The following is a 14,195-nucleotide window of genomic DNA, read 5'->3' on the forward strand; positions in this document are numbered from 1 at the left end:
ATGGAATAGTGTTTTTTTTATTGCAGCTCGCTTGCTGTTGTTAGCTGTCTCTGAAAATAACTTACAGTATGTGTGTGAAAGATTGTTGCATTTAAACTTTAGATTGATCACTGGTTACTTTGTGTGGTGAACATGATGAAAAGTAATAGTTATGCAATTTGAGAAATGCTTAGCCTAATGGTTGTGTTTTTGTATTCTTATGATTGGGACCTACTGGCTTATTATGTCTGAGTGAATGAGCTTCTTATCCTTTAACATCATGCTGTGTGAGACTGCTGTCTTTCTAGTGGCTCTATGTTTTTGGCTAATGGTGTTTCTGAATGCTACTGTACTATGTAGGCCTATAGTGTAAGCTACATGTGATAGCAGAGTTTGCTAAACAAATGACCTCCCGATACAAATCTTCATGATATCACGCGAATGTCCCCAAAGGTTGCGTGTTCGAAACTCATCACAGACAATTTTAGCTAATTAGCGTCTTTGCAACTACTTACTACTTTTTAGCTACTTTGCAACTACTTACATGTTAGCTATCCTTAACCAAAACCTTAACCTTAACCCCAGCCTAGCTAATGTTATCCACCTAGCCATCTAGCTAATGTTAGCCCCAACAAATTGGAATTTGTAACTTTGCAAACTCCTAACATATTGTATGAATTGCAATTCATAACATATCATATGAATTGTAATTCGTAACATATCATATGAAATGGATGAGGGACATCCACAAATGAATACATATTATATACCAAACGTGACAGATCATACTCCTGAGTGACGCAGCGGTCCAGGGCACTGCAGCTCAGTGCAAGAGGTGTCACTATAGTCCCTGGTTTGAATCCAGGCTGTATCACATCTGACTGTGATTGGGAGTCCCATAGGGTGGCGCACAATTGGCCCGGCATCGTCTGGGGTAGGCCGTCATTGTAAATAATAATATGTTCTTAACTGACTTGCCTAGTTAAATAAAGGTTTAAAAAAAAAAAATTATTATAGATTTAAAAAAAATACTATTTTCAGTGTCCTGGTTTTAATTTTATTATGTCTACCCCTGATTACAGGTTGTAGGCAAACAACGAGTTGAGAGCTGCTTGCTGCTTCTGGTGAAACTAAGCTATGTTGCTTGCATGTCAATATATTTGTGCTTTGCGATGTCGTAGGCCACTTTGTGCATGATTTCTCTATTGTACTACATAATTGATATGGTGTATAGTATACCTCCACTACACTACTTTGATACACATCAATGGCAATTAAAAGTGAATATACGCAATGCCCACTGAAACAAAAGTCGGTATAAAGCATATTCTTATTTATTTTGTATTTGCTTATAGCCCACACTAACACTACTGATCATGAGCGAGTCACAATCACATCCTTTGATGTGTCATCGTTGTCACTTTTGGTGATAGTAATTTTTGAGTTTGGTACACTGAAGGCGTATGTCCAACAGTCACAGTTTGCCACTGCAAACTAAACCCTAGTAATTGCTATTTGGAGGTACTATAAGCCCTCTATCCATCAAGCCAGTCCCAAAGATGACCCTCTTCCAGCCTCCTATACACAGACTGCTATCATTAAGCAATAAAGCACGAGGGGTGTGGTATATGTCCAATATACCACGGCTCAGGGCTGTTCTTAAGCACAACGCAACGCGGAGTACAGCCTGCATACAGCCCTTAGCCGTGGTATATTGGCCATATACCACAACCCCTGAGGTGCCTTATTGCTAATATAAACTGGTTACCAAATAAATGTTTTGTCATACCCATGGTATACAATCTGATATACAATCAGCCAATGAGTATTCAGGGCTTGAACCACCCAGTTTATGATAAGGCCCTACTCCGACTCCTAGTAAGGCCTACATAGAAGGCCACATGGACCTGTTGCTGGGGCTTACCTGGACATGGCGATCTCAGCCTTCTGCTTGGCGATGTCTGCAGCCTTCTCGGCCGCGTCCACAGCCCGGTCCACCTTCTCTCTGATCTTACTGGCTCTGAGGGGGATCAGGTTCTTTCTCTTGCCGCTCACCAGGACATTCTGTTTGTACTTGCCCTCCTCCTTGGTCCCGTCAGGGAAGGTAGTGCAGCCGTACCCGTGCCGCTTGTTTCCCACCCACTCCCCCTCATAGTGCAGGCCGTCCGAGCGCCGGCTCACGCCAAAGCCTGTGCGCTTGTCGTTCTTCCACTCACCGCAGTAGGTCTCTGTTGCCGTGGCGTCCACATCATCCTCGGCAGCGGCCAGTTCGGCCTCGCCTTCTCCCAGGCTGATGGTGGAGTTGACTGAGCTGACCGTGCTCATGCCCGCCTCGCTGCGGAACGAGCTCTGCTTGGAGCGCTGGCTGGCTAGAGAGCTCCTGGACTCGGACTTCCTCAGTTTGAGTCCACTGAGGATCGAGCGACCTCGGAACAGACCCTTCTTCTTGCCCTTCAGCAGCTCTGCCTCGCTGGGTGCCGTGAGCACGAAGCCCCCCCGCGACACGGCCGGACTGCCAGCAGAGCCCATCCCACCCACGCACGCCACGCCGGCCCGGTCCGGGAGCAGAGCCATCCCGTTACTGTGCTCCGAGCGCAAGGAGTTTATGGAGGTACGCAGCGGAGAGCGGATGACGGCTGCCATGCCGTACGGCACACTCTGCCGCAGGCCGTATCCCTGTCGCATCCCCCCCAGCCACTGGCCCTGGTACGTACCTGCAAAGAGAGAGACAAAGGTCACAATGCATACCAATATGATATAACAGCATATCAATAAATTATTCATTTTTATATTTCACAATACAGCAACAACACTAGAGATAGAGATATGTGCCTAAGGGGGCTAATGAACATACTGCAGAGTCTATCATGTGTAAATGCCTCTTTGTCTGTGTCGGGACTCAGCTGATGACATTACAGCCTACTACAGTAATACTCGCTGCCTGAACACACACTCTTCCCCTCCAGCATTGTCTGCATCTTACCTGAGACACTAAGTTCAAGTGCTTCAATTAGGGACTAAACCATGCAGTATTACCATAATAACAACAACCAAACATACTACTACTATACTAATACCGCCAGTACCAACACTACTATACTAAGGATATCAAGTAAAAATACTGCATCCCAGGCTGTATCCCAGTCATCAATATATGTATGAGGGAAACTGGCGAGATAGTAAGTGAAGAGCACTCATAACATCTATCAACATGTCCATCCAGTTATCTATCACTATATCCATCCCGTTACCTGTCAGCACTGTTATTTAGGGGTCATATTGCCAACAAAATAATGTAATGTTCTTTTCCCTGAAATGTCCAGTATGGCAGCTGGTCATCATGTCGTCTGCCAACCTCTCTGATTGATCATGTCTCAGTGTGCTCCTATATAGAGGTAGCAAATGGACATTAGGTGCCTGAACAGCGTATCAAAGGACTGACCCTGACTGGCTAAGGTCAAAGGTGAGGCTGGATTCCATAATTCAATTCAGTGGTGCTATATTATGTCAAAGGTTTTCAGCCCGATGCAATACATGACATATCTATAGGGATAGGTAGCATTGTTTCCTATTGTGAACTACACTCTAAGTCTATTTTGTCTGTGAATAGTTCCAATACTTGTTCAGTACACTGCCTTAGTAGTTTATATTTTAAAGATTTTGCAGGATTTTTACTCTCTTTTTCTCTATTTCCCATTCCAGTATAGGTCCATCTGTTGGATATCTCTGTAGTGCTGAAATCTAGGACAATTCACTGCATCTCTCTCTGTCTCTCTCTCTCTCTCTCTCTCTCTCTCACATGCACGCACACACACACACACACACACACACACACACACACACACACACACAGACACAGACACAGATTCCCATTCAAAATCATATTTTCCCTAACCCTAACCTTAACCCCAAACCTAACCCAAAATCTAACCCTATCTCTTAACTCTAACCCCTAACCCCTAATCCTAATTGTAACACTAACCCTAATTGTAACCCTAACCCTAAACCTAAACACTAAGCCTAAAATAGCGTTTTTCTTTGTGGGGACAGACAAAATGTTTCTGTGTTTTACTATCCTTGTGAGGACTGCTGGACTAATTGCCCGATCTATAGGATCTATCTATGTACAAGTATTCATCTATCTTATCTATATTCCGTCCTTTCCATGCTGCCAATGACTGAGCAAACCCTCTGATGTAACAGCTCTTCTGCTCGGTGATTCATCGCAGCAAGCTTTCTAGAATTTGCTGCTTAAGTGTGGAATCAGCACACATACAGATGTAGGATCTTAATTGGATCACCCTGTTGCAGGAGAACTGTACCGAAAACTTGTAGTGTATTTGAGGTTTTAAAAGGCTTCTAAAGTTTGTAATTTTCACATTGACATTTCGGACTTGATTTTTCCCTTATGAAAAATGTATCAACCCCTACAAAAATGTACATGAATTATAATCCTCATAATAATTAATATTTCCTCTTGCTGCATGATTATTTTCCTGCTGTAGCAAACTTGATCAAATTTAGATCCCACATCTGTGTAGGTCCATATAAGGATGCACACACACACACACACACACATACACACACTCCCCTTTCCTCTCTGCCTTCATTGCTATCTTTGGGCTGGCGTGTCAGTGAAATGCATACGGTTGGATGGCTCAATGAGGCAACAGCAGAGCGAGTGTGGGATATCCCCACCCCCACAGCAACATTTACATTACATTTACATTTAAGTCATTTGGCAGACGCTCTTCTGCTGCTACTTCTACTGCTGCTGCTGCTGTTGCTACTGCTGCTACTTCTACTGCTGATACTGCTGCTACTCCTACTGCTGCTACTTCTACTGCTGCTACTTCTACTGCTGATACTTCTACTGCTGATACTGCCGCTACTCCTACTGCTGCTACTTCTATTGTTGCTACTTCTACTGCTGCTACTTCTACTGCTGCTAATGCTTCTACTTCTACTGCTGCAGCTGCTACTTCTACTGCTGCTACTTCTACTGCTGCTACTTCAACTGCTGCTACCACAGTAGGATAGAAACCTACTGAAATCTACTACTCTCCAAAACAGGCCTGGCAGTCTGGGTGGGCATTGAATATTTCTGTGCGTTTGAGTGTGTGTGGGGGGAGAGTGAAATAGGTAGACAGAGAAGAGAGAAAGAGGGAGAGGGCAAGACTAAGACCAAGCTCTAACATATCTCTCATGTGGAGGTATTAATCATTGTCATACCTCCCCCCGTTCCACATACGTCTGACCGTCACAGAGACAGCTGGCCGACATCTGGGCACACCCGCCCGATCCTATCAGTCAACAGCTGTGTGCCTTATGATGGATCAAACACAGGCCTCAACTGATAGGATTACACTGATATTCCCATAGACAGAGAGAGAGAGAGAGAGAGAAATAGAGAGAGAGAGAAAATGAGAATTAGCTAGGGCCTTCCAGCATTGCTCTGGCACATCTATCTATCTAGGATCACTTCCTGCCTTCCAGCTCTTGATTTGATTTGAATTAATTGATCCCAGCACAGACACTCCAGAGATAGAGAGAGAGAGGGAGGGAGGAAGTATGAGTGCTTCTTCTGTCTGACTTTTTTATTTTTATTGTTAGCTTTTACGACACAGCTGAAATAACTTGGGTTATGTCTGGTTTCAACAGAGTCCATATACACAGAGAAGTGACTTATCTTCTCTTGACAGTTTGATTAGGTCCATTTTGGATCAGACCACAGCATATTAAGTTGTTATTATAGTTTGCAGACACATTAGCTAGAATCAGATCATAATGAAAGACTTGTGTGTACCCCCCCCCCCCACACACACAAAAAAAGACTAACAATACAAATAAAGACTGGTGTGTCCCCGAACAGCAACAGCAGAACACTTCTCAGTGAAAGAGGTGAACCTTTAAAAGAGTTGAGAGGGACATATCTCTCCCATGAGGGAGCAGCGAACGTAAACTCTGATTCTTTGGCAATCCATTGACATAGCCATGGGATCATCATCTCACCATTACTTGTATCTCACTACAGCCATTAGTAAAGCATTGCTAGGCTAATGCCTGATGCAAGTTTTCACACATGAACATTAAATATGAGGCAAAATAAATACAATGCCACATCTAGCAGAGAAAAATGCAGTAGACTACCTGAATATACTTTTAACAAATATGTGTTAATTGAATTCAAAGTATCAAGTGCTCCTGAAATGTCAGTGACATTTTCCTTCTGGCTTAATTTTGACATTGACATAACAATACTGTCATTACACATGCCATGAATCATTCCACATCAAGCAAAACATATTATATGCTTACTTGAGTTGTGTCATCCTTGTGTAGCCTTATAGACTTTAGGAATGTTTTAATACGCTGCATCGTGACCCAGAGTGTAGGCCTATTGTCATTGGAGCTCTCCAAGGTGCTGAAATGATAGCATTCTCTCGGTGGGGGTGGATGGATGCACGTTCATCATTGGTTTGCCTGAACAGTTTCCCACGCTTGTATGTGCCCTTACAGCTCTACCAGGAAGTCGGAAAGCCTATTTCAATTCAGATCGACGCTAGTTTCATCAGTTAATTTGGCTGTGGTAGAAAACTCCGCGTCGTGTAGGCATCTCTCAGTCGTGTTAATAATCAGTGAGGCAAGCATATTATTCAATTTCCCCACAGCTATGGAAACATCTAGGATTCTGAAAATATATTTTAATTCACAACGTGTCACATGCTGCCGGCGTTCAGATTCGGTCTAGTATGTGATTGCATGTAGCCTGACTACAATAATCCTCTGTCGTTTATTTGCGTATTGGTTTTCTATGGACTATGCAACTCAGATGTTAAAACGAATCCGGTGGAGGTTTTCCGCCGAAGGGCTGCGAGATGGGTTTTGCAACAGCAGTACAGGGGACAGCATGGAAATGGTTAAACGTGGAAAGATCAAAGACGCGAAAACATCAGAGAAACTCTGATTAGATCACGCGCCAACCAACCCCCTGTCTGAATTCATGATAGTTATGTGTTCTTCTGTTTCTAGGTTAAACTTGTCTGTTGTATATTCACTCCAACATTGATGGCGCGTCTTTTTCAAAGTTTAGGCCTACTAAATCTGTAATCGAATGATGAATCACATTTTGATATTATAGGCCGCATTGTGAGTTAAATTCATGACAGAGGAAATTGAGAAGGATGGCAGAACGTGTGTTTGGATTGTCTCTTTCATGAATTATTCATATTTTACAAAGTCAGCACTTGCACTTCAGACTTGTATGTTTGTGTGTGAGAGAGACAGACAGAGAAAGTGAAATATATATATATATATATATATATATATATATATATATATATATATATATTATATATATATACAAATCTGGTGATGGTTATGCTTTGGCAAACAAACTATGAAGGAAAATAGCAATTGGAAATTTTGCCCATCTATCAGGTACATTTTTTAGTATTTAAAAAAATGATTTTATTATTTGAATTAAATGTATAGATATTGAAACAAAATGGCATTACACATCTCACTATTAATATCCCCACTATTATGGGGTTTTGATGTAAGGACCCTCTTTTCATTATTGCGCCAAATCATGTCCAAATCATCCTAATGTATCTTAAAACGGCCTGTTTAACTCAATGAAGTTACTTATAGATGATTTGGACATGATTTGGAAAATGCTAATTTAGGTACCATTGACTTGCAACACACACCTTAAATTTGACTGCTTTATTAAAAACTGATTTCAAATTCTCTCTAAACAAGTGGATTATTTATCTTTAGGCTCTCCCAATTGTACACTATATGACCAGAAGTATGTAGACACCTGCTTGTTGAACATCTCATTCCAAAATCATGGGCATTAATATGGAGTTGGTCCCCCCTTTGCTGCTATAAATGCCTCCACTCTTCTGGGAAGGCTTTCCACTAGATGTTGAAACATTGCTGCTGGGACTTGCTTCCATTCAGCCACAAGAGCATTAGTGAGGTCAGGCACTGATGTTGGGCGATCAGACCTGGCTCGCCGTCTGCGCTCCAATTGATCCCAAAGGTGTTCGAAGGGGTTGAGGTCAGGGCTCTGTGCAGGCTAGTCAAGTCCTTCCACACAGATCTCGACAAACCATTTCTGTATGGACCTTGCTTTATGCATGGGGGCATTGTCATGCTGAAACAGGAAAGCGCCTTCCCCAAACTGTTGCCACAAAATTGGAAGCACAGAATCATCTAGAATGTAATTGAATACTGTAGCGTTAAGTTTGCCCTTCACTGGAACTATGGTGCATAGGTCTAACCATGAAAAACAGCCACATACCATTATTCCTCCTCCACCAAACTTTACAGTTGTCATGGCATCCGCTAAACCCAGATTAGGCTGTCGGACTGCCAGGTGGTGAAGCGTGATTTATCACTCCAGAAAACGCGTTTCCACTGCTCAGGAATCCAATGGCGGCAAGCTTTACACCACTGGAAACCCAATTCATGAAGCTCACGAAAAAAAAAAGTTATTGTGCTGACGTAGCTTCCAGAGGCAGTTTGGAACTCTGGAGTGAGTGTTGCAACCGAGGATAGACAATTTTTACATGCTATGCGCCTCAGCACTCGGTAGACCCGTTCTGTGAGATTATGTGGCCTACCACTTCACGGCTGAGCAGTTGTGGCTCCTAGATGTTTCCTCTTCACAATTACAGCACTTACAGTTGATCAGGGCAGAAATTTGACGAACTGACTTGTTAGAAAGGTGCCACTTAATGGTTCTACTGCCTATGTTTGTGTATGGAGAGTGCATGGTTGTGTGCTCGATTTTATACACCTATCAGCAATGGGTGTGGCTGAAATAACGAATCCACTAATTTGTTGGGTGTCTACATACTTTCGCATATATAGTGTATATATATAGTTATAAAGATAACTTAATTCAATTATATATGGAACCATTTCTAAATGACAAAATGTTCGACAAACTTACCTTGTTTTGTCGTTGAAGTCACTTAAAACATTTAGATCAGACAGATTACAGTTTTAGTTGAGCAAGAGTAGTGGCAGCCAGGGAAATAGTTGGGAAATAAAGTGGTTTCTGGCTAGAACAGACACGGACAGACTGCAATCCAGAACAGAATACAGCTAGCAAAACTGTTGCAAAAACGTCAACATTCAAAATGAGCTGCAGTTAAAAGCTAAATCTCTCAGTAAGCTTAAATCGACTACGTATGTTATCTGGGATTTGGTTTTGAGCTTTTTCTGTCACAGAGAGGTGATGGTGTGTCCCTGTCTTAGATTTTTCCATTTAAGGATTATTAACACATAGAAACATCAGACTATTGATTTATCATTTGAACGCTAATTCTCCCAAAATTGCCCTGTACATCACAAAATTGATTTACATCGTGCTCATAATTTTGAATAACTGAGCATGCTATTTATTTGGCCTCATAACATAATCTGGTTCAACAGCAACAAGATATGTTCTTTAATAACTGCGATAACACACCATGCAGGATGATATAACAACATAAAGCAGCTGACGATCTACAAACCGTAGACCCCTCAACATCTCTACATGGTTCAAACCACTTCTTAACAACCATGTTGGTATGTAGGTCAGGGATCACATTATAAAGGCTACTGTACTGTAAGGTTGAACAGGTTGAATCATATCCAGATAGACAACTGTCATGGCAGTTTCCTGTAGCTTTAAGTTTTGTGAGTGTGTTTTACTCCTAATCACATGTTGTGTGATAATCAGCAATCACTTTGATCATTATCATGTGACTGATGGTCTACAATGGAGCGTCAACAACCATCAGAAACACTTGTAAATTAGCTACATGACAATTATTAACACAGACTGTTGAAGTGTTCTCCATAGATACCTTGGATGGGTCCCTTATTCCATGGCCATTGGCAATATAGAATGTCTGACTCCATCTGAGGGGTAAGACATTGGAAAGACAATGCTACTTTAACCTCTCTGTAGCTTTGACTCCTCCCTTCTCTCTGTCACTGTCTACTGTGATTGTGATTAAGCAGCCAGATTAGTGCCCAAATAAGTAAACCCCATTAGCAAAATCAACCAGCCAATCAGAGCAAGAAACACTGAGTCCCCTGTGACACGCTGACTTGCTGCGTGTCTGTGCGTTTCCACAGCAACTTACTGTACAGAGACAAGAGGCAGTGAGGCACGAGGGAGACAGAAAAACAACTGCTCAGAGCATAGATCCTTTTCCTCCTTTCAGTTGTGGTCTGATAAGGAGGTTATGCAACATGTGTGATCACAGATCGGGGGGTAGAATGCAAGACTATTTCTTATTTACGATGATGGATGTTGTAATCAGCTGATTAACGTTGTTGTTTGGCAAAACATGCTGTAGCTTACAGACACGAGGAGTATACTGGTGTCTTTTAAAGACACTGACTGATTTATAGACACAGTGAAGTGTTACATAATGAATACTTACTGTAGATATCAAGTATCTGAGTGTCTCTCATACGACAATAATCGACTATTCCTCATTCTCATACATCTTTATCTACCAGTTTATCTTCTCCAAATCCATTTCTCTCTATTACATCTCATACTCATTTCATTATAACAAAGCCTCACGGGCCTAGTGCTCTCTTCAGAGTGGATACTGTAACTGTTATCATTGTGGATATAGTACTGTATCATATCTGCTCTGCATATTCTGTCCCCATTAGCCTGCTCTCTCTCCTCGTTCAGCCAGTGTTGGGTGGGCTGCTGGTTGGGTGCATGATTGTGTAAGGTGCTAGAGAGTTATATAAGCTTAACAATGGTGTTGCACCAGGAGGTTTCACCAGAATAATTCAAACTATTCTACAGACAGTTATGTCCTTTAACTGTGTGATTGTTTTAGTACCTTTGTTTTGTGATATGAAATGTTTTGATGAATATATCTGGATGGACCTGGCATCCACCATAGGAGAGAGTATGTGTGTATTTGGGGTATAGTAAGGACTTCCAGGCTCTCATCACTGTCATCTTCAAAGTGTGTAGAGCATTTATGGCCTTTGAACTAGATCTCTCCCAGCCCAGCCTGGTCTCATAAACTAGCTGTAACATAGTAAACGTATATCAAATCAAATTGTATTTGTCACATGCCTCAAATACAACAACCTTACCATGAAATGTTTACTTACGAGCCCTTAACCAACAATGCAGTTCAAGAAATATAGTTAATAAAATATTTACTAAATAAAAAATGTTAAGAAAATGTATCAATCAAACAATAACATAATAAATGTACATAACAATAACGAAGCTATATACAGGGAGTACCAGTACTGAGTAAATGTGCGGGGGTACAGGTTAGTCGAGGTAATTTGTAAAGTGACTATGCATTGATATTAAACAGCAAGTAGCATCAGTGTAAAAACAAATGGGGGGGGGGGGGGGGGGTCAATGTAAATAGTCAGGGAGGATTAATTGTTCAGCAGTCTTATGACTTGATGGTAGAAGCTGTTAAGGAGAAGTTTGGTCCTAGACTTGGCACTCCAGTACCACTTGCCATATGGTAGCAGAGTCTATGACTTGAGTGACTGGAGTCTTTGACAATTTTTTGGGCCTTCCTCTGACCGCCTAGTATATAGGTCCTGGATGTCAGGAAGCTTGGCCCCAGTGATGTACTGGGCCGTACTACCCTCTGTAGCAACTTACAATCAAATGCCGAGCAGTTGCCATACCAGGCGGTGATGCAACCGGTCAGGATGCTCTCGATGGTGCAGCTGTAGAACTTTTTGAGGATATGGGTACCCATGCCAAATATTTTCAGTCTCCTGGGGGGGAAAGGTGTTGTTGTGTTCTCTTCATGACTGTCTTGGTATGTTTGGACCATGAAAGTTTGTCGGTGATGTGGACACCAAGGAACTTGAAACTCTCGACTCCTCCACTTCAGTCCCGTCGATGTTAATGGGGAACTGTTGGGCCCTCCTTTTCCACTGAGACCAACAAATTAGTATGATATGTTACACTTGGTATGGTTACAAAAAATGAAAGTAGGTTTGTTGGTTGCGGTGGATAGGTGGCGTATAATGCGAAAGTCGAGCAACTCAAAGATTGTGAGTTCTTTGAGACAACTTTAGCATTATAATTTGTAACATATCATATGAAATGGGTGATGGACATAAACAAATTAATACATACCATATGAAACGTAACATATCATACTAAATGGAACATCTGGGATTTACATACAGAAGGATACAAAATGCTCTGAGACCAGGTTGCCCAGCCAGGTTTACCATGAGTTTCTCTGTCTGGTTATGGGAACTTCACCCTGACTGCTTATTTCCTATTCATGGCTGTACAGGTAATCTGTAATATCTCTTTCTCTCTCTCCGACTGCATGCAGAGTCCGGATGGCCTTAATTTGGGCCTCTAAATGTATCTCCCATTGCAGCTCGAGCAGCGGAACTGCTTACTTAAATGACAGATGGACGGAGAAAAAGAGCTTAGTTTCTGAGTGACAGGAGAATAATGAAGCAGGAGACAGTTCAATTTTGTGTGTGTGTGTGTGTGTGTGTGTAAGGCATCCATATGTTGATGCCTTACACAGAGGGTACTACTCAGCCATAACATGACTCAGTCTGAGTCTGGGTCTTACCTCCATCAGAGTAGGTCTCCGTACCGTATCCGTCCTGAAGACCGTTGTTCCAGGTTCCCTCGTACTTCCCGCTGGTGCCGGTGCTCTCCCTGAGGCCGTAGCGTCCCTTAAATCCACTTGTCCACTCCCCCTTGTACACCCACTTGCCCTTGTTCTCAACCCCAATCCCATGGCGCTTGCCCTGCGCCCAGGTGCCCTGGTAGGTGTTCCCACTGGGCCAGGTGTACACCCCCACCACCTCAAAACCATGGCTCCAGGACCCTGAGTACTCGCCTTGGCCCTTCGGCCCAGTGCAGATGCCATGGCCATGGGCTTTGCCTTCCTGCCACCCGCCACAGTATGACCCCCCATCATCAAAGTTGAACCTGCCCCCAGTGGACATGCATGAAATAGATTTTGGCAAATCCCCCAAATCTCAAAAAAAGAAAAAACACAGTTGGGGTCGGAGTTGGTGATGATGAGGTGTGAGGGGGAGGAAGACACACATACAAATCCCCTGGGTTGACTTAAAGAATAAAAAGAAAAATAGCCCCCAGAGTGTAGGGTCCCTCCTGTGAGGCCGGAGCAGCGGGAGCCTCTTCAGACCATTATCCTGGAGCTGTGGTTCACTGTCACTCCCAGTCCAATCTCCTACAGCCTCAGCTCACAAATGGGAAAAGGCCTATGCCAGCCATGTGACTTCCCTGCTGACACAAATGTAGAAAACCCTCCTTCTCCAGATTTTGGGTTCTTTCCCCCTCCCTCCACACAGGGCCCCACCGCCGGCACTCTCCCAGCCGCCCTTTAGCGCTCCCTGGCAGCTGAGCACCACCAGGCTCCACCTAGAAACCCCAGGTAACACAGCTAACAGTCAGCTGCTGGCCAGATCCGACACCATTTCCAGCTTTACAGATCCATCTCTTCTGGCTGGCACAGCGTGTCGTCTGTACCCAACCCACCCAACATGCTCCTGCCGCACAGTGCAATACAGAAACAGAGAGAGAGAGAAAGAAAAAAAGAGGGATTCAGCTTGTTTCTCTCCTGATGCCTCTGCTAGTGAACAGCAATGCAGTCTCTTCCCATATGCACACACACATACGTACACTCTCACCAACAGCAAGTGCGCACACGGACCATGAAAAAAAACAAGTGATCTGATTATTTTCCTCCTCTCCTTTCCCTCTCTCTTTTTTCATCCACGTCCTTAAGTGGTTGAGCGATGCTGATGCTTTTATTCTTGTTCCCTTTCTGGTGAGAAATCCAGATTTATCTCAGCTTTTCCTCCTCTTAATACGCCATGCTCTTAATTTTTATGTATCACTATCTGCCTTTTCGGTTGTTGTCTTATTTCCCACTTCTCTCCTTATGGTTGGGTCTCTCTCTCTCTCTCTCTGTCTCTCTGGTGTCTCTCAAATCTGCTCATTAGAGGAGGACTGTTCCAATGCAGCCAACACCCCCTCCCCCTCACATGCATGCTCCTGTTTTTAAAGAGACAGAGGCAGCATAACATCCAAGCCTCTCTCCTCGGTAATTTGCAGCCCTGAAGAGCAGAGATTGCTTTTCTATTTGCATGCCTTAGCCTTTTCAGCTCTCCATCGCTGGTCTGTGCATAAAAGCGAT

At 43.1% G+C, this 14,195-nt stretch overlaps 1 protein-coding gene across 5 annotated transcripts in view; it reads right to left on the reverse strand.

Moving 5' to 3' along the window:
* Nucleotides 1-13,980, reverse strand: part of LOC135524522 (junctophilin-3-like) — a 30,776-nt gene extending 16,796 nt beyond the window's left edge. For 4 of the 5 annotated variants that reach the window (XM_064952118.1, XM_064952117.1, XM_064952121.1 and 1 more), the window contains exons 1-2: nucleotides 12,597-13,980; nucleotides 1,904-2,693 (exon numbers count right to left, since the gene is read on the reverse strand). In XM_064952118.1, the coding sequence (XP_064808190.1) occupies nucleotides 1,904-2,693; nucleotides 12,597-12,978 (1,172 nt within the window). In that variant the 5' untranslated portion in view covers nucleotides 12,979-13,980. Of the gene's footprint in view, nucleotides 1-1,903; nucleotides 2,694-5,133; nucleotides 5,347-12,596 lie in introns of those variants that run through there. The other variant, XM_064952122.1, reaches the window with a different exon arrangement.
* Nucleotides 13,981-14,195: the final 215 nt, after the last annotated feature.

The sequence above is a fragment of the Oncorhynchus masou genome, chromosome 31, assembly GCF_036934945.1.
Source record: "Oncorhynchus masou masou isolate Uvic2021 chromosome 31, UVic_Omas_1.1, whole genome shotgun sequence".
NCBI classification, from domain to species: Eukaryota; Metazoa; Chordata; class Actinopteri; order Salmoniformes; family Salmonidae; genus Oncorhynchus; species Oncorhynchus masou.